This window comes from Paramisgurnus dabryanus, chromosome 2 (genome assembly GCF_030506205.2).
Source record: "Paramisgurnus dabryanus chromosome 2, PD_genome_1.1, whole genome shotgun sequence".
Classification (NCBI taxonomy): Eukaryota; Metazoa; Chordata; class Actinopteri; order Cypriniformes; family Cobitidae; genus Paramisgurnus; species Paramisgurnus dabryanus.
In genome coordinates, this window is record NC_133338.1 from 5097960 (window position 1) to 5122999 (window position 25040).

Genomic DNA, 25040 nt, shown 5'->3' on the forward strand with positions numbered 1-25040 from the left:
TTAAACAAGAGTCAGTGGTTCTTAAACCTTTTTATCGTGTGACCCCCCCTATACGGTGCATCCTTCGTGCCACCCCCCCCCCCCCCCAAAAGAAAATGAATGACATAAAACATTCCAAAACTTAAAATTTAAATTAAACAAAACATATTCAATTATTCAATGTAGTGCTGCTGGATAGCCTTATTTTTCTGAGATTCAGAATTTATGATAAATTAATTTATTTTAATTACATTAAAACGGTCCCCCCTGGCACTATCTCAGGGCCCCCAGGGGCCAAGGCCCCTAGTTTGGTCTTTTAATGCTTCAGGTTGCAGGCTAGCTCCACCTTGTGGAACTGCATAAACTATTTTTGAAGTACATTACGATCATTGCATTACTTAGAAATTTTTTTAATAATGTATGTGAAAGAACAGGTGATAGAATATACATGCAGTATACTTCGCCTAGATAATTATATTACATATAGTAAACATTACAATTAGTTTTATTTTATCAATACCAGATATACATTCACAGGTCTTTGTATATTAGTAGCTCTTGTGTTTTTAGACATTTTACTGGTTTCTTACAGACATAACTACGTAGAAATTAATTTCTAATTGGGTAAACTGCTAAAGTGCCTATAGGGCTTTTTCTTAGGACCTGTTTTCATAAATAAAGACATTTATAATATAGCTATATCATTTAATGCTATATCATTTAATGTCATTTAATTTAATTTGTATTTAGCCTTTCAAATTAAATGTAAACTGTCAAATAAAAATAAAACTTTAAGGCTCACCTTTAATATTATTAAGGTGCACCTGAAAGTCAGTCAGTGATAAATGCTGTAATGCAGGGAAAAATATTAATAAATAGCCTAAGTGAAAGTTGCCCTAAAACTTTTGAATGGTAGTACGCTATTTAAAGTTAAATCAGATAGTTGGACAGAACAATTAATATTAAAGCTTTATTTGTAATTGCATAGCAAGGTAAATAATGATATATTAGATACATATACATTATATACATACATATTATACCAATAACGAGACAAATGTCATACCTGCATACTTTTATATTTTGCATATTTATCATATTTTCTAGGCACCTGATAGCTTAAGACTATTTTTCTCATCCGTAGTTCTGTTTGTGTTGCATTACATCTCCCGTTTTCCATATGGTGTCAACATTGGAAGCTGTGACTTGATGCAAACTAAACCCCGCACCTCCTTCCCGTATTTCTAAGTGACAGCTCTGGTTGCTTAGCTACGAAAGACGCCACGGGGGCGTGCAAGAAGCGCCTTGACCCGCGTTTAACACGCGACGTGACATGTGAACGGCCACTGACGCTGTAATGTACCTAGATCGAAATATCGGGAATGTGTTTAGAAACCATATTATTGAAAAAAAAATTATATATATATACCGCGAAAAATAGGCCTATTGATATTGAATTAGTGTCCATCCCTAAGTTCGAAATGCACTGTAAAGCATAATAGAGTCTGCCAAACTTATAAAAAGAAATACATTTGTAAATATATGTTTTTTTTTACCTGATCAAAGTCAGACACTTGCCCACACTGTTCTGAACTGGCAGGCTACTACAGTGTGTCACTGATCATTTTATTTTTTGAATACCTGTTGAAAAACATATTTTGGACTATCTTCAGAAATTCTATTAGAAATCTCCTTCCTTTTTAACTGAAAGAAGATAAATATACTCATTAAAAAACAGAAAGCTATTTCACCTGTGTAATAATTACATTGACACCTAGTTCATTCACCCTGTGCGGCTTCAAGCTCGTGCCATAAAAAAATAAAACCCATCTTTGTGCTTGCATGAGCAAACAGCTACACAAAGAATCAGGTACTTGACCGATGAGTCAAAATCTCTTTAACTCTTATTTGTTTTCTGCTGGACCAACATGATCAGATTAAAGCAAGGTTGTCCAAACACTGCCATTTACAAAAATCCTTGCAGGCCTAAATGACCTTAAAGTAAGGAGCCGATCACAAAAATTTCCTATTACTCGAATTAATTGCGGTTTTTATTTCAATATAGTCTTGTTTTTGTTCAAGATTTTGAATTTCCTGTAACAGCCTAAACTTAAAAAAAAAAACATTCCTGAAACTGAATTTAAATTCAAAAACTTTTTAAGATTAGACAAATAATATGAATAAGTAATACATTTCTTTTTGTAAAACTGTATCCTCATATACAGTATAAGGGAATATAAAATAAATTTATACTCCACAGTAAAATGTTAGGAATGACTTGAAACTCCTCCCACGTGAACTTTGGAAACGTTGTCTGCTATGGTTAAGCATTCACGACATGTGTGATCGCTGTTTCTGTTTCATCTCACGTCTACTGCTGAAGCGCTTAAGGTGAGTCGATTTCAATCATCTCTCTCTCTACAGTGATAAACTTAATCCTCGGGTCTGTTGTCTTAAAACAGCTGATAAGAATTACAACAATATTGTGTTTTGAAATCTTTGTTTAAACACAAATAATGCTTGTTTTTATAGCACACATATTATGTATTTCAGTCATTTATATAGCCACAAAAGACGGACACTTCATCTAAATTAAACTGAATCCTCCGTGTTGATTAAGCTTTACAGCAAAAAACATTTCAAATGCAAAGCATAAAGTAATTTAAGTCTTCACAATAATAAAACAAATAATAAAGAATATTTTGAGCAAGTGCGCTAAAAGAAATACAGGTACAAAAGCAGGTACATAAAAAGTACTCCTTTGTACATAAACGATGTGTAGTAGTACCTCAAAGGTATTGGTACTTAATGAAGGCATATGTACCTAAATGGTACATATTATTACATATTAGGACCTTTTTAAATTGTGCCGTCCCAGTCACAGCTTTTGTACCGTTTATTTGGAGAGTATGGCAATGTGCTGGATCTAAGCAGGGAGACATTTCAGAAATTAAATTGCAAGTGTAATGAAACTTGATTTGGAAATAGACACTTAAAAATTAAGGTTCCTAAAAGGTTCTTTAATTCCTTAACTGTTACCCCATTTTTTTAAGTGTGAGGGGAAGGTAAAACAGTGATGTTTACCTTCAAATCAGTATAGCTCTGGCATTCTTTGGTCTAGACGCCTAATCTTGGTCTCCTTTAAGAAGAAAACTTTAAAGTTTTTCACTATAGCGTCTGGAGCTGTTAATATTATACAGACATAAATATTTATAGCAGTTTAAGTTTATTTTAAAGTGTTCCTATTTCATTGCTAAATAACGTTATTTTGTGTATGTGGTATAATACAATGTGTTCGCATGGTTTATGGTTTAAAAAAAACGCATAATTTTTCACAATGCGTACATTTTATCCTGCCTTCCTCAAATGCTCTGATTTTTTACAAAGCTCACGATCTTAAAAAGCGCTGTGTCCTTGATTGGCCAGCCATTCTGTATGTTGTGATTGGCCTGAATGATGTCAGCCGGAAATGTGACGCTCTTTACTATGTTTGAAAGATTTGCTCACAATGCAATTCTGACAGGAGTTAACTTACCGGCTGTGAGTCTGAAGCGGGAGGAATTATGATAATGTCGGTCTTGTCTACATCACTAAACTGTTGCCTACAATCAGTGTGTTTGTTGTAGTCCAAGAAAAGAGATTTACGTTGGAAACTATAACTCGCGTTATTGTTTACTTTGGGATTTGAACCTTTTGCATATCATTTACATGTGCGAATACACACTTACACACCAAAGGAAATGTAAAATCATGAATCAGATAATTCTTGCTCTTTAATAAACAAAAAGTATGTCTTTTATATAAAAAAAACTATCAAATGAAAATGTTTAATTGCAAAAAAATGCTGAAAAGCCATAGGTTTCAACTAGTTGTGATCCAAATTTCAAGTTAAAATCACAAAACACTTTTAGTAAATTTACCAACAAAAGCCACTAGGTGTCATTGGTTTGTTACATACCTTGGAGCTTTACAATGATAGGCTATATAGTTTGTCAAGATTTAAAAATATATATATAATAGGATATAAGTGTTGGGAATATATAATAATTAATATGCATTTCTATGCAGTGATATTTACACTTAAAATAACTGTCACTATAATTTCCATAACCAAATGGCTTTGAAATAGGAAAATAACATTCTTAGAGCTTTCCAATGATGCATCGGATTTCAAGATTTTTTCATGTTTAGAATAGGAAATGAGAGATTTCCAATGGTATATAGCTTGAATTTTAGTTTAAGAATAAGCTATTTTTCGGTTTAATAGTTACGTAAACAATTTGGGCCCACCTGTGGGCCTCTGACAGTTATAGGGTTTTAAACTGTAAAAAGAGGCAAAAATGGTCCTTTAAATGGTTCTTTTTCTTTGGGGCAATTAAAAATGGTTCTTCTGTGGCATTGCTGTGAAGAAGCCTTTGAGCGCCTTTATTTTTAAGTGTGTTTAATCGTGTTTTCTGAATTTCTGTCCAAACAGGCTTTGTTGAGGCAGTATTAGTGGAACAATGCTCCTGTTATGGATAACATTATGCTTCACATGGCATGGTATGGTACACACTTCTCACAGATCCTCCTGAGAATCTGTCATACAGTATTTCATCCTATAATCAGTTTATTTAAAAAAAAAACCTAATTTGAAATTTTTTTTAACAAATTAGTTCCACTAACTGTCTTTTTTATCCCAGGTGCAATGGGCTTTACGGTCCACAGTATTAAGGAGGGTTTATGTCTCGAGGACTCATTTGAAGGAGAAGTTTATTTAAAGAAATGCAATCTGGACTTAGATCTCCAGCAGTGGATGTGGACAGATAGATGGTTTTTGGTAAACACAGGCACCACGAGGTGTCTCTCCGCAATCCACAGTGACTCCGTCCAAACCGTTGAATGTAATTCAGATGAACACATCAAATGGCATTGCAAAGCACAACAGATTTTCAGTGTGAAGAATTCACTGTCATTGACTGCAGAGGGAGGAAAACTCGGTCTGGATGCAGGTCAACACATGTGGACGTCTCTGGATGCAGGTGACATCTGCCAGAACAAACTGAGTGAGTGGTAAAATAATTCATATGGGATCAAGCGTAGCCTAAAAAAGCTATGCAAAAAACATAGATTTTTTTAAATTTTCGTTAATATAATATATAAAAAAAATTCTATAAATTATAAAGTGCATTCATAAAGTTATTGTATTTGTTGCATTGCATTCAATAAATGCTATTTATGCTTTTAATTACACGACATTAAAGTATTTGGGGGTGAAACATATTTAATCATGATTCTAAAATGTCACCAAATAATCCAAATGCATTTTATGATGAAATAGATAGACATTTTTTTTATTTACTTAGCAGTTTTTTATCATTCACATTTGGCTGGGTGGTTATTAACACATTTTTCTATGGTGTGACAAACTCAGAACACATATTTAATATTACACATACTTTAATCTAGCTTTCTTCATTAAACCCTTCCTCACAGGATCCAGAAGACAAAGTGATACAGATTTTGAACGTGATTTTGAAGAAGACATGCAAAAGCCCAGAATGACAGTGGCACAGATAAAGTTTTTACAGTGGTATTACCGCACAGAGGACCGTGAGTACCACACTTTTACTCTTAAAGGGACAGATCACCAAAAAATAATTGATTCACTCTTAAAGGTCCCATTTTCCCTGTTTTTCGAAGCCTCGATTGTGTTAACAGTGCGCAATATTATGCGATAATGTTTTGTGTGTAAAAAATGCAGTATCTTTAACCACCGGAAGAAAAGTCACCACTGAATAGTTGTATTTACACAGATATACCAAAGATATTTAAAGGTAAATAAAATATACATTTGGCACTGTTGATGTAGGAATCAACACTGAAAACTGAAAGAGACATAGCATTCTAAACTATATAATAATAATAATATGAGCAACGGGCTCTGCTCCATAAAAATTGTTCATAGTGAGTAGAAATTAACACACACAAACCGTTGAATGTCATCCTCATATAAAATCTCATATTTTACAGCAACATCATGGAAGTTTGCCATGCTTGGATTTGCTTTCCTGGGTCTTCTGATTGGCTGTATCCTTGTGGTTATGGATATGATGGGTAGCAGGTGAGTATTGACTTTTACTATATAGTTTAGTTGATTTATCAATTCTCAGTTGTCTCTCTTAGCCACCAGTAAGATTAAATAGAGACCAAATGTAGACATTAACTTCATTAAATCTTTTACCACCACCGACGAGTTGTATTTGTATTTATTATTTATAAAGCACATTTCAATAGAACTTAAGTTGTCCAAAGTGCTGTACATTAAAATAGACATAACATTCCTAATAAAAAGGCCTTATAAAATATAAAAATTTCCAAATCCAAATACTTTGGTGCCAACCCATACAGAGACTTAAATACAAATAGTAAAAGTTTGTATTCAATTCAATGATGGACCGGCAACCATTAAGAGAAGATAGAAAAACGTGATGTGATCATGCTTACGGTTGCCTGTTATCAGTCTCGCAGCTGCATTCTGAACTGATTGTAGTCGGGACAGATCTTTCTGAGTAATGTGTAAAGAAAGTTACAGTAATCTAAGCGTGAAAATACAAGAGCATGAACAACTGTTTCTAAGTCTCTAATAGAAAAAAAGGGCTTCATCTTCTCAATGAGTCTCAGGTTAAAAAAAAAACAAGATTTGACTACATAATAATCAAATTTAAATTCTGGGTCAAATAGTACTCCTAAATTTTTCACCAGTGGTTTACTAGGCCAAGGGGCAAGAATAGAATTTATGGTACCAAATTTCCCATCTGAGCCAAAAAATATAATCTTGGTTTTACTTTCATTAAATTAAAAAAATATATAATGCCACCCAGTCCCTGATGTCAGCTTAGCAGTTCAGCAAAGGAGAGATATCTGATCCCGTATCTTTTCTAAGTGGCAGATAGTTACGAGACACACCATGCTTCCTAAATATTGTTCCCAAAGGGAGCAAATACATAGAAAACAATAGGGGGACAAGAATTGACCCTTGTGGAATGCCACATGTTAGTGGAGCTGAAATTGACATGCATTCACCCAGTTTCAGCACAAAGGTTCTGTCGACCAGATAAGACCTAAACCATTTAAGAGCTGTACCACACAAACCAACATGGTTTTCGAATCGGGAAACCATAATATTATGATTGACCGTATCAAACGCTGCACTGAGGTCGAGCAGCATTAAGATGGAAGGGGTTCCAGTATCAGCATTTAATAGTTATTTTCTAGTTTAATAGTTTATTTTTTATAGAGTTATTTTCTAAAAATGATTGTAATGGAATAAAAACTTCCTTCTCCAAGACCTTAGAAGGAAAAGGCAATTTTGAAATAGGTCTGAAGATGGCTAGGTCAGTGGGGTCTAAACCAGCTCTCTTTAATTTTGATGCACTATAGCAAATTTAAAATTGGTCGGAACTACTCCTAATTTCAAACAATTATTTATTAAAGTTAAATACAGGGACCCACTACTTAAAAAGCTTGTTTCAAGAATCATGTCGGGATAGCATATTGGGGGCTAGTAGAAGGTTTCATACGCATGACAATCTCCGTCAAATCAGACATGGAAACCAGCTCAAAATTATGGAAGACAGTTGAGCATGAAGACCCAGAAGCTTGATCACCATAATCTAACAACTGAAGGGAAGATCTAATATCATCAACTTTATCTATAAAAAACTTTTGGGACTTCAAACCCAGATGATGCCGGTGGATTTATTGCTGTTTTTAATGTATTAAATAAAACTTTTGGATTACCAGGGTTTTTCCGGATAAAATAAGAAAATAATTTAATTCTTTCTGCCTTAACTAGTTTCTGGTTATCAAATAACAGCCCTTTAAAAAATTCAAATGACATTTGCAATTTGTCCCTGTTGCATTTTTTTTATGTATGACTAGAGCACGCTTCGACTCATTACGCCAGGGTACAGATTTCAGCCAGGGTACATATGGTCTGGGGTGGAGCAATCTGATCTAAAATATTAGTACATGTCGACATAAAAGAAGAGAGTAATTGATCCCCATCCACATTCACATGTAAACCCTCACTGTCTAAATTCAATGCCACCATGTCATTAAATATAGTGCAAAAGTCATCAACCGTTTTGGAATTCAACTTTCAATGTTTAGAAGGTAACACATGTGAAGTTTCTTTAAGGCAAAGGAGGGAGATCTGCTTGACTGCTTTATGATCGGAAAACCCATTGTCAATAATTTCAAGGTCAGAAACAATCAAACCATATGAAAGAACAAGGTCCAAAGTGTGACCATGTATGTGTGTTGGACCATTCACATATTGCCCAAGATTATGTGAATCAATGAGATTAGCAAAGTCTCGTCTCAGCTGGACAGCAGACATGGATGTTAAAATCCCCTACGATCAAAAGTCTATCATACTTCAGCATTAGTCCATTATACACCACAACACACAGCACAGGGTATGTACCTCAATTAACATCAACAGTACCACACTTACACTAGTAAGTGTATAAGATTTCACATTTTTGCAGTCAAATTTCCTTGCAAAAACAGATGCCAAGCCACCACCATGGCCAGTGGTGCGAGGAAAACTTAAAAAGTTACAGTCAATCTCTGTCAATGGGCTGAGATCATTCACCCTTTGCAAAGTCTCCGTTATAAATAAACAATCCAAGCGGTGTGTAGTAATAAAGTCATTTAAAATGAAAGATTAATTTACCACCGACCTTGGGTTAATCAAGGCCATCTTAGCCGACACCTGTTCATAAGACGGCTGTGATACTAAACACAGCGAATGCAGATTAGCTAGGTTGACACCACCGCAACGGAGATGAGGCAAAAATACCTGAGAGGTTGAAGAACTAGCATCAGGCACCACAGGTGTAATCCAGTGATCCTGGGGTTCATAGCAGTCGAGGAACATCCCATACTGGGAAATAGACGTTGTTTACGACGTTGCTTCTTCTCCGGAGCAATGTACAACCCCAAAACAGAAAAAGTTGGGACAAAGTCTTAAATTAAAATTAAAACTGAAAACAGTGATCTGAAAACCCTTTTTGGTGTGTATTGCACTTAGAAACTATAGACTAACCTTTGTCTGATGTTTTACAAGATTAATTTTATTGTCTCTTCAAAATAAACACGTATATGCATTTTGAGTCTTGCAACATATTCCAAAAAAAGTTGGGACAGTAAATCATTTACCACTTTGTAACATTGCCATTTAATTTCACAACACTCAAAAGACATCTAGGGACAGAAGACACCAAGTGATTTAATGTTTCAGTGGGAATTTTGTCCCATTCTTCCTGTAAACATGTCTTGAGGTGTGCAACAGAATGAGGTCTTCGTTGTCGCATTTTACGCTTCAAAATGCGCCACACATTTTCTATTGGAGACAGATCAGGACTGCAGGCAGGCCAGTCCAGCACCCACACCCTGTTCGTTCGCAGCCATGCCTTTGTAAGGTGTGCAGAATGTGGCTTTGCATTATCCTGTTGAAATATGCATGGTCGTCCCTGGAAGAGGCATCGTCTTGAAGGCAGCATATGTTGCTCTAAAATCTTTATGTACTTCTCAGCACTAATGGTGCCATCACAGAAGTGCAAGTTACCCTTGCCAGTGGCACTGACCCAACCCCAGACAATGACAGACCCTGGCTTCTGTACTTGTTGCTGATAACAGTCTGGATGGTCCTTTTCAACTTTGGTCCGGAGCACCCGACGTCCATTTTTTCCAAAAAAAAACCTCAAAAAAGGATTCATCTGACCATAATACACGTTTCCACTGTGTCATGGTCCATTCTAGATGTCTCCGAGCCCAGATACGTCGACGGCGCTTATGGACACTGTTAAGATAAGGCTTCCTTTTGGCACAGTAAAGTTTGAAGTGGCATTTGTGGATGTAGTTTCGTATTGTGCTGCTTGACAAAGGTTTGTCAAAGTAATTCTGAGCCCATGTGGTTATATCAGCTTTGGAAGAATGACGATTCTTGATACAGTGACTGTAGCAGCCAAATTTTACTGCTGCTATTGAGATGCTATGTTGTCTTTATTGCACTAGGTGTCGCTGTGTATCTGTGAATGCATCAGGTATATAGATAGGAAATGTATTGTTGAGGTCAAGGTGTTAACCCGGAAGGGCAAAGGGTTTTTGACCGTTCTACCGTATAGATGTGTTTGTCATGCTGTTTTAATGTTTTGGAATAAATGGATTGCACTCTAAAGCAAGGACAACGCTTGGACTCTTCTTAACGGTAATTAAAGTTTAAACGCGTCAACCAACTCATTCCGGGAATAACATCGTAGAAGATTAATAACGGTTAGATCTTCTACAACATTAGTCAAAAACCTGCCAGCAGTTGGGACTGTGTCGGTGAACTTATCTTTGGATCGATTACACATTGGAATTACGAGTGCTGTTGGAAATCGCTTGGATGATAAGATCTAATGAAACTGGATTACACGGCGCCCAACGAGCAAAGGTAATGTAGCGCTATACTGTTTAATGGCCATTAACTGTGTGCACACATAAAGGGTAAATCCAATGCATTGGTAGCCTAACATTTAAATTGACTGTTGCGTTGAGCATCATTGCTACGGACTATCGTTGATTGACTGATTATCATGGAAATTAATGTACAAACCGCTAGTAAATCTAACGTAACTAGCGATGCTAAAATACCGACTCCAAAACGAGAAATTAAGCTCACTGCAAAGGCTTTCGCTTGGAAACTGGACAAGTTACAAACTGATAGAAAGGCCAAGCTAAATAAAGCAAGCCTCATAAGGAAGTTAATTCAAGATTTAATGGTAAAAAATGATAAAACCCAGGTCGAGAAAGCCCTTAAAGAATTGATTGAATTGTGTAATGAAATACAGTGTATACATGAATCTCTGTTGGAACTGTTACCAGATGTTGAAAGGGACAAACATATAACATGGTTTAAAGCAAAAATGATGTTTAATGATGAATGTATTACTGATGCAAAGTTGTGGGTTTCTCACTATGATACAGATTGTGGGTATGTTCATCCAATTCAGAATGTTGATTTAACTAATGACAAGGATGATGTTAATCCAAATGATAGTATTTCCAATGTTGACACGAGTAGTAAATGTTCAAGTCGAAGGAGTGGTATGAGTGGAGTAAGTACCACATCTTCAGCAAGGGTAAAAGCTGAAGCAGAAAGAGCTGCGCTTATAGCTCGTGCAGGGGCTTTGAAGGAAAAACATGCTTTGGAGGAACAGGAGCAACTGCTTAGGAGAAGAAGGGAAGAGCTGGATTTAGAAACTGAATTGGCTGCATCTACTGCCAAGTTGGCCGTATTACAAGCTGCAGACCTGAAAGATTCTCTCCAAGCACCCTCTGATGGCATGAATTCCTACTTGGAAAGTGAAAAACGGAAAGCGCAATCTGTTAATATCTTGAATCCTACAGTACAGGAGTATAAACCTGGATCCAGGAAACCAACGCAAAATATTGAGTCGTCAAAGGAACTGCTACCATCTATCGACCCATTACCATTAGATGTACGGAGAAAGGAAACAGAGCGGTGGTGTAAAGCTACGTCAAGGCATTGGTATAACCACAAAGAACAGCAACAGGAAAATAATATGATGGGAACATCTCAGCATTTTCATCACCAGTCAATAATAGCACCATTGGAGGATGAGCAAAGGCAAGTCTCATACTATCCAAGCGGTCAAGACTCATCCAGGGACCTCCTTACCATCATGCACAGGCAAAATGATATAACTGCGGCGTTGGTACGACAGCAGCAATCATCATCTCTGCCACCTCGAGAAATTCCAACCTTTGAAGGCGATCCACTTCAGTATAGAGCATTCATTAAGGCCTTCGAGCAAGGAGTGGAGGATAAAACGGGAAAGGCAGACTGCTTATACTATTTGGAGCAGTTTACAAGAGGACGACCACGAGAATTGGTGCGTAGTTGTCAACATATGGCTCCAGATCGTGGTTATACAGTGGCAAAGGATCTTCTACAGGAACACTTTGGAAATCCTGATAAAATTGCAACCGCTTATATGGAAAGGGCTCTGGCATGGGAAACAATTAAATCTGAGGACATTAAGTCACTTCAAGCTTATTCCCTATTTTTGCATGGTTGCTGTAATGTAATGGAGGAGCTTCCGTATATACAGGAATTAGATATGCCAGTGAATATGAGAACTATCATTTCAAAGTTACCCTTTAAGATGAGGGAGCAGTGGAGGACCAAAGCACACGACATTATGGAAAAAAACGGTCACCGAGCTCATTTTAAAGATCTAACCACATTCATTGAACGGTGGGTCAAAATTCTCTCAGATCCTCTGTTTGGTGACATACAGGACCCATTATCGGGTGCTACAGGGATTAAGGGTCTCATCAGGTCTAGACCACAGCCCAGGGATAGAGTAAAGGGAAATGTCGTTGCCACTACAGTAACATCTATGGATTTGCCTGGAGGAGTGTCTGACACAATTTTAGATTCAGAGATTGTGGAGAAAGCAGAGTGTCCCTTTTGTTATACACGTAATCATACCCTGGAGGAATGCAACCAGTTCCAGAGAAAGAAGCACAAAGAAAAGATCAGCTATTTAAGGGAGAAAGGAATATGCTTTGCATGTCTATGTTTTGGTCATATAAGCCGAGATTGTGAGCAGCGCTTGACATGTAAAGTGTGTGGTCAAAGCCACCCTACCTTGCTTCATATTAAAGGCCAAGCTGCAATGTTGGAGCAAGTAGAGGGATCTTCTAATAGCCAGTCAACCTTGTTTAAAACATGTGGCCGTACTAGGGCCGGAGAAGACCGATGTGCTCTGTCCATTTTACCCGTAAAGGTGAAATCCACAAAAGGGAATCGCATTATAAGAACATATGCCTTCTTAGATGCTGGTAGCTCAGCTACATTTTGCTCAGAAAGTCTAATGCAAAAGCTGAATATAACAGGCAGGAGAACTAACTTCCTGTTGAGGACTATGGGGCAAGAAAAGATTGTTCCAGCTTACTCTTTGACTGGTTTAGAGATATCTGATCCGAATAGTGATGAATTCCACAGCCTTCCAGAGGTTCTAACACAGAAAGAAATGCCTGTCACTGTTAATGACATGGTAACATCTGCAGATTTACTTAAATGGCCATACCTGCCAAAGGTGCACATCCCAAGTACAAAGGCAAATGTGGAGCTGCTAATAGGAACCAATGCACGCAAGATACTAGAACCTTGGGAGGTCATCAACAGCCATGGGCAAGGTCCATATGCTGTTAGGACAAAGTTGGGATGGGTCATTAATGGACCGTTGACTGAAAATGGTGGAACCTCAAAGAGGCAACTCCCTTCTGCTACAGTGAATAGGATCTCTCTGTGTAAGTTAGAAAACATGCTGAATGCTCAATATAACCATGATTTCTGTGAGAAATTCAGTGAGGAGAAGGAAATGTCAAGAGAAGACCATAAATTTCTGGAAATAATGGAACATTCAACTAATCTTCAGGAAGGAAGGTATTGTTTGAAACTCCCCTTAAGAAGGAAAGTAGTCTCATTGCCAAACAACTTTACAGTGGCCAAGCAAAGGATGCAGGGTTTAAAACGAAGGTTTCTGAACAACAAGGACTTGCATCAGGAATATGCAGAGTATATGAATAATCTCATCAGTAAAACCTATGCAGAACAAGTATCACAACAACAGCTACCCGGACAAAGTGGGAAGGTGTGGTACATTCCCCATCATGCAGTACACCATCCAAAAAAGGGATCACTTCGAGTGGTGTTCGATTGTGGGGTCACCTTCCGAGGAGCATGCTTAAACAACGAGCTGTTACAGGGTCCTAACTTAACTAGCTCATTGCTTGGAGTCCTTACCCGGTTTAGAGAAGAAACTGTGGCATTCATGGGTGACATTCAAGCCATGTTCCACCAAGTAAAGGTCGCTGAAGAGGACAGAGATTTTCTTCGATTTCTCTGGTGGCCAAATGGAGATATCACTAAAGATCTAGTGGAATATAGGATGACTGTGCATCTGTTTGGCGCAGTATCTTCTCCCAGTTGTGCTGCCTTTGCACTTAAAAAAACTGCTGATGATAACCAGTCCAAGTGTTCAGTGGAAGCAGTTCGATCTATTAATCAAAATTTCTATGTCGATGATTGTCTGAAGAGTTCTGCCACGGCTCAGGAAGCTATCCAGATGATTAAAGAATTAACTGCTTTATGTTCAAAGGGAGGCTTCCTCTTGGAAAAGTGGATTAGCAACAGTCGTGTTGTTTTACAAGCCATCGCCGAAGATCAAAGGGCCCAAGACCTTAAGGAGTTGGACCTAGATCGAGATAAGCTTCCAGTGGAAAGGGCGTTAGGCCTACAGTGGTGCGTGGAGACTGATACATTTAAGTTCAAGATGGAGATGGAGAAACAGCCTCTTACTAGACGTGGCATGCTGTCAATCACCAGTTCAGTTTATGATCCTATAGGCTTCCTGGCACCAGTCACCTTACTTGCCAAAATGTTACAGCAAGAACTTTGTAGGAGGAGATGTGGATGGGATGATGATTTGCCACCTGGTATTCTGCATCAATGGAAAGGATGGTTGGAGGATCTGGATTTGCTGGCAACATTTAATGTGACTAGGTGCATTAAGCCGGCAAATTTTGGGACAATTATGTTTGCCCAATTACATCACTTTGCGGATGCAAGCGAAGGTGGTTATGGAACTGCAACATATATTCGCATGTTAAACCCATTGGGCGACATTCAGGTTTCCTTTCTCTTGGGCAAGGCCAGAGTGACTCCACTAAAGGCCGTAACTATTCCCCGGCTGGAGTTGACAGCTGCGGTTCTTGCTGTCAGAGTGGATTCAATGTTAAGAGCAGAGCTGAAACTTCAATTGAGTCATTCTGTTTTCTGGACTGATAGTACTTCAGTGTTGAAGTACATCAACAATGAGGATAGGCGTTTTCATACATTCGTTGCAAATAGAATTGCAGCTATCAGAGACGCATCTGAGCCATCACAGTGGCGACATGTTCCTACTCAAGATAATCCAGCAGACGATGCGTCAAGGGGACTTAAGGTGGCAGATTTATTGAAGAATGACAGGTGGCTGGAAGGGCCTGCGTTTCTCTGGAAGAATGAGGAGGACTGGCCTAAAGTTGTACTAGACACCCGTGTGGACCCCAGTGACATGGAGATTAGAAGGGAGACGACTGTAAATACTATTAATGTGTGTGATGAGTTGAAGCCTACGGACTACCTCATGATATATTTTTCTGACTGGAGGCGGCTTAAGACCACAGTTGCTTGGTTTCTCAGAATAAAGTCTATGTTGTTGGATCAGAGTCGCTTGAGAAAGCGGTTGGAGACTTCTGTGACTGGTAAACTGAGGACAAGCAAACAAAATAAGATGACATCCTGGCACGGGATTTTAACGCTGGATGAGCTGTCAAGAGCAGAGGTGACTATCATTCGCTATTGCCAGCAACAACGATTCAACGAAGAGATTGCCGCACTATCAGCCCAAGCTACCATTAGGCGTCAGAGTCCTTTATACAGGTTGGACCCAGTTCTGGATAATGGACTCTTGAGAGTTGGAGGGAGATTGAGTAAAGGAGCAATGCCTGAGGAGGCCAAACATCCGTTCATTCTCTCAAAGGATCAGCATGTTTCTTTTCTCATTCTCAAGCATGTTCACCAGAGTTTGGGCCATAGTGGACGCGCACACACATTGTCTACAGTGAGGAAAAGGTTCTGGATTACAAATGCTAATTCTGCTGTACGTAAGGTCATCACTGAATGCAGCTTTTGTAAACGCTATAATGGTAGACCAATGGAACAAAAGATGGCAGACCTTCCAAAGGAGAGAGTCCTCCCTGATTTACCACCATTCACTAATACGGGAGTTGATTATTTTGGTCCAATTGAAGTAAAGAGGGGAAGATCGACCTGCAAGCGATATGGAGTTATATTTAGCTGTATGGCAAGCAGGGCTGTCCATATAGAAGTAGCAGGGTCATTGGAAACAGACGCTTGTATTAATGCTTTGCGGCGTTTCATCAGCAGAAGAGGACAAGTGTTACAACTTAGGTCTGATAACGGCACCAACTTCATTGGAGCAGAAAGAGAACTGAGGGAGGCTGTTGCTGCTTTGAACCATGTCCAAATTCAAGGAAAACTTTCTCAAGTTGGAATTCGCTGGAATTTTAATCCGCCAGCAGGCTCACATCACGGAGGGGTGTGGGAGCGAATGATCCGCCTGATAAGAAGGGTTCTAAGCTCCGTGCTACGACAACAGAGATTGGATGATGATGGGTTGCATACAGTGCTCTGTGAAGTGGAAGCCATTTTAAATGATCGTCCAATCACCCAGCTTTCAGATAATCCAAATGATTTGGAGCCACTCACTCCCAACCATCTTTTGCTTCTGAAGGGTCAACCAGCTTTACCACCTGGAGTGTTTGGGCCCCATGATCAGTACACGAAAAGACGATGGAAACAGGTTCAGTACATTTCGGACCTTTTTTGGAAAAGATGGGTACGAGAATATTTGCCATTGCTCCAGGAGCGTCAAAAATCGAATCAGAAGAAAAAAAGTCTGAGTACTGGAGATATTGTGGTGATAATGGATCCATCAGCCCCACGGGGTTCTTGGCCCTTGGGCAAAGTTCTTAAGGTCTTTCCAGATAAGCAAGGTCATGTACGCTCTGTGAGGTTACAGACCAAGTCCAGTATAATTGAAAGACCTATAACAAAGTTGTGTTTGGTGCATGAGGTTTAATCATTTGTTATGTCTGTATGGCCTTAACAAATAGGGGCCGGTATGTAGCAGCCAAATTTTACTGCTGCTATTGAGATGCTATGTTGTCTTTATTGCACTAGGTGTCGCTGTGTATCTGTGAATGCATCAGGTATATAGATAGGAAATGTATTGTTGAGGTCAAGGTGTTAACCCGGAAGGGCAAAGGGTTTTTGACCGTTCTACCGTATAGATGTGTTTGTCATGCTGTTTTAATGTTTTGGAATAAATGGATTGCACTCTAAAGCAAGGACAACGCTTGGACTCTTCTTAACGGTAATTAAAGTTTAAACGCGTCAACCAACTCATTCCGGGAATAACATCGTAGAAGATTAATAACGGTTAGATCTTCTACAACAGTGACGTTTAAGGGCACGGAGGTCACGGGACTTCAGCTTAGGCTTGCGCCCTTGCCCTTTACGCACTGAAATTGCGCCAGATTCCTTGAATCTTTTAATGATGTTGAATACCGTAGAGGACGAAATATTCAAATCTCTTCCTATCTGTCTTTGAGAAATACTTTTTTTAAACTTTTCAATAATTTTCTCACGTGTTTCTTGGCAAACTGGTGATCCCGGCCCATCTTTGCTGCTAAAGGACTAGGCCTTTCTTGAGTGCTGGTTTTATACCAAATCATGACTACAATCACCTGTTGACATCACCTATTTCAAATCACATCGTTAATCAATTGTTTTACCTCATTATAGCCCAAAATCTACCCTCCGTCGGGGCTTCTTATCAAGTTATATGGGCCATTCTACCGAATTGGTGCAAATTGACACTTCAAAACTTCTTGAAAAAAGTGTGTTTTTTCCTGAAAGCTTTGTAGCCATAAACATAGTAGAACATCTAAGGAACACTAATCTACTGATTGGACACTTTAGTTTCTTAGCATGCTTTTATACAGTTTCGAAATGTTTTCTCTCTCCCAAAATGTGTCACTACCGAAACACAACAACATTTGATATAAAAAATAGGTTTTTAATAGCCTATTCTGATTTTCTGTACATGAACCTTCTAAATATATTTTTAATTTTTTTTTAAAGACAGTTTCATGGTTATATTGATTGGAAATATAATTTTAACAAAACTATAAGTGTGGTTTATCAAATGAAATGCATTTTGAAAGCAATATTTCTCTGTAATTGCTATACATGCACTGATACAGATTTGAAATTCAAGGATTCATTAGTTTAAATTTTTATCTAACTAAATAAAATTATGTCATCTTTTCTGATAACAAAACCTATTTTATTTTTCTAGAACATTATTTGTTTCGGTCGTGACAGTAATGTTTCGGTAGTGACATCCATATTGGATTGTCCATATTTTGTGTAAAAAAAGTCATTAGTTAGTCAAAAATGATTGGCATTATGAAGTCAAAACATACAGCACAAAAAATATCTAAAGCAACACCACATAAAAGCACTTTGCACTGACATTACGCTGAAGAGATGACGGATAGTTCAGACCTTAAAGGGATGCAAGATATCCGATTTTTGCGAGTTTTATGTGTATCGTGTATATTTTATGTGTTTATGTGTATATTGGCCAATATGTGGCTGCTGTGTTCACGACATTATCACTGGCATTATTTACAGACAGAGTGCTGGAAGCCACAAGCGATTGCAGGTCATGTGACTAAAAACAAACAACCTTTCCGTGACAACATTGTAAGCTCGGCCTAACAGCTGATCATAACTGGACAAAGCGGGTTTTTATTTCTATATAATTTTTTTATTTATATATATTTGTAGTAATAAAGTGCTAGAAATCAATATCCTTTGCTGATAGTTTCTCATCATTGTGGAGAGTGCAGTTCATGGTTCCATAGAACCATCACCTGTTTTTACTATTTGTTAAATATAGTTTTTTAAGTTCAATAAATGTTACTTTTTTAAATTGAGACATTTATAATGTAAACTGAGTGAGCAAAAGCAGTATCGGCTCCAAGTATCGGCTCAAGAAAATCGGCAGCCTGTATCGGTATTGGCATTGGCACAAAAAAAATCCATATGGGTCGATCCCTAAAAAGAACTATAAAAACAGAACTGTCTTTTAACCATCTTCCTGGGTTTGTCCTTTCTTTTCCTCCATTCTTTTCTGACATTTCTTTGCTCCCTGTCAGATAATTCTTTGATACTTTTCAGCATCCCTTCTTCCCTGCGTTTCTGATTTTGTTATCTTTCCTTTTTTTAAGTATTCTTGGTACCTTTCTGGGTCCTCCCTCAATCTTTGTATGTATTTTCTCAGTCTGTCCGCTCTACTTTCATCTTTCCGTCCATGCATATTGGCAATTCCCCTCTCTCTGTAGCTATCTCTACAAATTAACCAAAGATATTTACATTTACATTATTAGTGTGAGCCTCTCCTGTCTACACTTAACAATGACATGTCAATTTACTATGATACTGATAAGTGCTATCTGTTATATCAGTTATATAAAGCAATCAGTCAAAGTCCCGCTAAATTAGCGCAGAAAGTTTTCCTAGAGACCAGAGGTAGAATCATATAGCCTTCATTTATCTTAGTTTGTAGTCCTAGTCAAATCACATACAACATTACAGAAATATGACTGACAAATATATGTGCACTTGAAAGTTTCTATTTATTTATTAAAATAAAGAAATAAGTGTCATTTTGTCACTACCGAAACAATCACGTCACAACCGAAAAGTCAACACATGTTTCGGTAGTGACTGTTTCGGTAGTGACAATTTAAGATAACTTTGATCCTACTGCTAAGATGCTAATTAGTACGTAGTTAGCCAGCACAGTTCTCGACATTGAAACATGATTAAAACCTAAATGACCAGTAGAAAAATTTTAAAAAAATTAATTAATCATTGAAAATGTGTGATCGGTAGTGACATTCATAAATGTCACACACTGATTTCCAAACTTTTGATCACATTTACTTCAAAACCATGGGACTGATCTAATCGCCATGCCACCACGAGGGAGCGAGGCACAGACAAAGTTTCTGGTTCAAAATTGAGGGGAGTGGCTTAAAGCAGTATTATATTATTGACCAAACTATGCAATGTTTCGGTAGTGACGTGAAAATGCGGGACAGTGTTTTTTTTACATGATTATTCATGTTTTTTACTGAAAATATCCAATAAATATATTTTTGGTTTTAATTTACAAAAGTATTCAAAATGATACTTCTTAAAAAAATTATAAAAAATTATAAAAAAATTATTTCATATTTTTTTTTCTATGGTGAAATTCAGACCTTGGGGTTTGGGACAACCACCTCTCAATTGAAAGCACCATATAAATGATGATATTTTATATATAAAGCCTGCAGCTACCTCAAATATTACATTGGGTTTTGATTGCTAATTGCTTATATTTTTTTATTATCAAAAATTTTCCTACGTTAATGCTTTTTAAATTAGTTTTTTGGTTCCGGGACAGCAATTTGCACGAATTCGGTAGAATGGCCCATATAAGTTGGGAGTAAAGGGGAGAGTGTTCAAGTGGATTAAATCATTTTTATCTAAAAGAAGAATTAGAGTTAAAGTAAATGGAGTTTTGAGTGAGGTATATGAGGTAGAAAATGGTACTCCTCAAGGGAGTATTATTAGTCCATTGTTATTTTCAGTAATGATAAATGACATATTTAAAAATGTAGAAAGAAATATTGGAGTAGCTTTATTTGCAGATGATGGAGCAATGTGGAAAAGGGGGAGAAATGTCTATCACAGTGTGAGTAAGATGCAACAAGCAGTGGATATAGTGCATAAAAGGGCAATTGAGTGGGGATTTAGGATATCAGTTGAAAAAACTAAGGTTATTTTCTTTACTAGGAAGAAAATAAGTCAGGAGCTAAAGATTCAAATAGCTGGTAAGGAACTGGAAAGAGTAGAGGTTTTTAAATATCTTGGAATGTGGTTTGATAAAAGAATGACATGGGCAATACATATTCAGAAGATGGTAGGAAAATGTAAAAAGATATTAAATGTAATGAGGTGTTTGCGTGGGGTGGAATGGGGTGCAACTAGGAGTGCTATGCAAACAATATATATTGGACTTATTAGATCAGTTTTTGACTATGGGTGTATTGTATATGGATCTGCTGCTAAGACTATTTTAAATAAACTAAACAGAATACAGAATCAAGGTCTAAGATTATGTTGTGGAGCTATGAAAACTACTCCAGTGACAGCCATCCAAGTAGAGATGGGGGAGATGCCATTAGACCTTAGAAGGGACCAACTCAGTCTGGTGTTCTGGGCAAATCTTAGAGGTCATAGGGAAGACCATTTAAGTCAAGCTACACTGGTAGAGAGTCAAGAGAGACAGAAAGGTATGAAAAACAGTTTTGGATGGACTGTTAAACAGAAAGCATATGAGATGGAAATAGCCTTATTGGATATAAGTCCTACAGTGGTAATTTCGAGAACTCCTATATGGACTCTTGAAGATCTTTCCATTGATCTTAATCTTTTGAAAGAAGCTCAGAAGGAGGATATAGATAGTAATGTGGTTCAGAGGTATTTAAGAGAAAGATATGGAGATAGAATAATAATTTACATAGATGGGTCAAAAAGGGAGTCAAGAGTGGGGGTGGCGTTTGTTATTCCAAAGTTAAAAATTGCATCCCAAAAAAGAATTAATGATAATTTAGCAGACTATACAGCAGAGTTAGTTGCTATTGTATTGGCGCTTTCTTGGGCTGAAAGCAATAAGCCAAAAAGTTTGGTAATTGCTTCTGACTCAGCTTCAGCTTTGATAAGTATTCAGAACATTAATTCACAAAGTAGGCAAGACATTGTTATAGAAATTGTCCAAATGGCAAGTAAATTAATTAAAGATGGAGTCAAAGTTGGATGTGTATGGATCCCTGCACATAAAGGAGTAGTAGGGAACGAGTTGGCTGATAAGAATGCTAAAGAAGCAACTGAAATGGAGAATATAAATTTAAGTATTAAATACAGTAAAGCTGAAGTTAAATCAATCATAAAAGGAAAGGTAAAGGAGAAGTGGCAAGTCCTGTGGGATAATGGTCATTCCGGTAGGAAATTATATAATATCCAAAAAAGAGTGGGGGTGAGTAGAAGTACTTGCAGAAATATAAATGAAGAAAATATCATTTTAAGAATGAGATTTGGGCACACAGGATTAAATAGTACATTAGTTTTAATGAAAAAACATGACAATGGGAGGTGTAGTGTATGTAACACACAGGATACCATAGAACATGCTATTGAGGTATGTACTAAATATAGTAATGAGAGGCAGCATTTAATCCATCAGCAAGAAGATGAAGAGATACCGTTGATAATAAATGAAATATTGCAAAGGAAATCTAGTGATTTATGTTTTAAGTTTTTATTTTTATTTTTTAGGAAAACTGGTTTAATAAGGATAAGTTAAGTGTAGGAACAATAGTATTCAGATCCACGCTCCATTTCAGAAGGTGGCAGTAATGCAACCAGACGTTGTTTGCCAACTGCCATAAAATAATAAGAAGAAGAAGAATCTACCCTCCGTCCCAACTTTTTTTGAAAGGTGTTGGAGGCATCACATTACAAATGTGCCTACATTTTCCATGAAATAGTATTTTTTACATTTTCAACATTTGATATGTTGTCTGTACCCGGCAACTAAATATGAGTTTATGAGATTTGCAGATTATTACATTTTGTTTTTATTTACATTTTACACAATGTCCCAACTTTTTCTGTTTTGGGGTTGTAGAACGACCGGCGTAAATAGCCCGGTAGCAAGAAATCAAACGGAGGAGCTGTCGACCCTGGCTTACTAAGATCATGATTAAACCACAGTTCCACTGAGTCTCAGATTAACAGCAATGTTTGCTTATCATAGATCAGAAGTGTAAATGTATGTTGATAAAATGAGGAGACACACAGGACAAACACAATAAACCGTGCGAGCTGCAGACGGCAAGCCATACACAATGGCGCCATCTTTGTCACAAGTTCAATATCTCGTCAATTAAAATAAAATGCTTCCCTTTATACGGCAATCCATATTTCCGCTATTATCCACTAGGTGGCACTCTTACCCAACTTATAAAACACTAAAGTATCCACTGATCCAAAAACAGTAAAAACTCACAAAAATGTCATTATCTCTTTTTGATGGTATTTTTGAAGAAACCTACCCATAGGCTACTTGAGAGAACAAATGAAGATAGGATGAAACATTTTTTTCTGTTATTTTTTTAGTTTGAAAGCAAAGGATCTGTTCTTTCATTTGATATATTGTATGTTTGTATTTAAAGAAGAAGATTTTCTGGTAGGCATTAAACTTTTGTGAAATTCTGCCGCTGACTGGCTGACACTGGCTGGAAACTTTTTTTTAAATGCTGATGTGGAAAAAGTTAACTCCCAGAACTCCACTATATCTGCCTGGCTTTAAAATACAAATGGCAATGGCAGTTTCCACTTGTAAAGTAACAATATCAACAGATGTGTTAACGATCATTTGTTCATAACTTTCAGGAGCAGGAAGCAAATAGCCAAATACAGATCATCCACCAAAGTTACAGGGTTGAAACCTGAAACGGAGGAGTTGCAGGTCATCATCAAAGATAAGGTCACAGAGGTAAAGCAGGAGAAAAACTGCTCCACGCCCCTCCTGCAGAACAGCCATACTGACAGTAAATCCACGAAGGAACTGAAGCCCGGGGAAATCGTGGTGACCTGGAAGGACGGCAACGTCTCTAGCTTATATCCTGAAGCCGCAGGGTATGGAGAAGTCAAAGAGGAGGTCCAAAGTTTAGACATTAAAGACTCACATGATGGTCAAGATGTGGAGACTCCAAACACACCCGATGAATCTGAAGATCATGCATTATGATTTGGAGCTTTCACAAAAGTTAAAAGTCCTACTCTTTGTCTTTATTTTAGATATAAATCCACTTGACTTTTGCACTGTATTCAAATTTAAGATGACATCTGATCATTCACATATATATTCAGTTCTGTTTATAAAAAATAAACAGGTATCTATTGAGTATATAGTTTGCTCTGCTAAGGCTTATAGTTTTTTACACTTATCAAATAATATAATAAAAATGTCACTGAAACTGTTGCATCAGAATCAGTCATAAAATAAAACACTAAAAATAAAAGTGTTGCTTTTTCTTTGGTCCACTGAAAGTTATTCGCATCTGCTTTTGTAATGAATGTGGCTATTCAAAGATGTCCTTACAATATTAAACTGTTTTTGTTTCAGCCTTGCAAGAACAGCCTTCACAGATTTAAACCTTATATTGACTTTGTATATTTATATTGTTTTTGATATTCTTTGCATGATTGTGTAAAATAATAATTCAACAAAGAACTCCAAATTAAAAAAGTCTGAATGGTCGGAAATGTAGGGCTGTCATAAAATTAATCGTGATTAATCGCATATCAAATTAAAGTTTGTGTGTGCATAATATATTTGTGTGTTATTATTAGAAATTTTTTATCTATAATATAAAATATAACTTAATAAATATATACATGTAAATGTTTCTTAAATGCATACATGCATGTGTGTGTATTTATATACAAAATAATTAAACATAGTGCACACACCTATATTATGCAAAAAAAATTTAAAAAATTGTATGCCATTAATTGCGATACGTTTTTGACATCCCTACCGTAATGCAAACAAAGATATTTATTTACACTCTGGTGTATTTGCAGTGTTTTCATTACATATCAAATAATAAGTCTGTAATGCATCATTAATGTCATGCACAAATGTTATGCCTGGTAAAGTCATCCTCTATTTGTGCGTGGTTCTGAAAATATGTTGTTTGACCTTAAAGAGAGATTTTAGAGATACAGTATCTTCCCCTATTCAATTGGTTTCAGAGAAAGAAAATAAAGCCGCTAGAATGCCCCATCCAATCACCTGATTTGAATCCAATTAAAAATCTATGGAAAGGTCAGAGTTCATAGAAGAGGGACACAGAACCTTCAAGATTTGAAGACTAGTTTGTGATTTTTCTAAATCTTGTTTTGTGATTGTGCATTCCAATTAATATCAATCAAACTGCATATGATTTGTTTTGATTTAAGCCTTCATAGCTAAAAAAAATACAACTAAGTAGCACAATAAAACACAATAAAAACATGATAACATCATAATAAATATGTTTTGACAAAAAATTAAAAATTAAAATAACGTTTCCAAAAAAGTTTTAGTTGTTCATCCACTCAAAACAGGGTGAATGGCACTTTCACATTCGCTTTGCAGCCCTCTATCGGCCAAAACCGCACTAAAGAAGTTTCCAACCGT

At 37.0% G+C, this 25040-nt stretch overlaps 1 protein-coding gene across 1 annotated transcript; it reads left to right on the top strand.

Moving 5' to 3' along the window:
- Nucleotides 1–2281: 2281 nt before the first annotated feature.
- On the top strand, nt 2282–23895 carry LOC135731483 (uncharacterized). Its single transcript, XM_065249485.2, has 6 exons — nt 2282–2370; nt 4454–4521; nt 4662–5024; nt 5455–5571; nt 5992–6082; nt 23246–23895. Exons 2-6 carry the CDS (start codon nt 4482–4484, stop codon nt 23601–23603), a joined length of 969 nt encoding a protein of 322 aa, XP_065105557.2. The 5' UTR covers nt 2282–2370; nt 4454–4481; the 3' UTR covers nt 23604–23895.
- Nucleotides 23896–25040: the final 1145 nt, after the last annotated feature.

Excerpts from the sequence above, each read along its gene's own strand:
- LOC135731483 (XM_065249485.2), top strand. The coding sequence starts at position 4,482 with ATGCTCCTGTTATGGATAACATTATGCTTCACATGGCATG. Across the intron at positions 4,522-4,661 it reads ATTATGCTTCACATGGCATG|GTGCAATGGGCTTTACGGTC; the intron begins GTATGGTACACA and ends TTTTTATCCCAG. Across the intron at positions 5,025-5,454 it reads CATCTGCCAGAACAAACTGA|GATCCAGAAGACAAAGTGAT; the intron begins GTGAGTGGTAAA and ends CCTTCCTCACAG.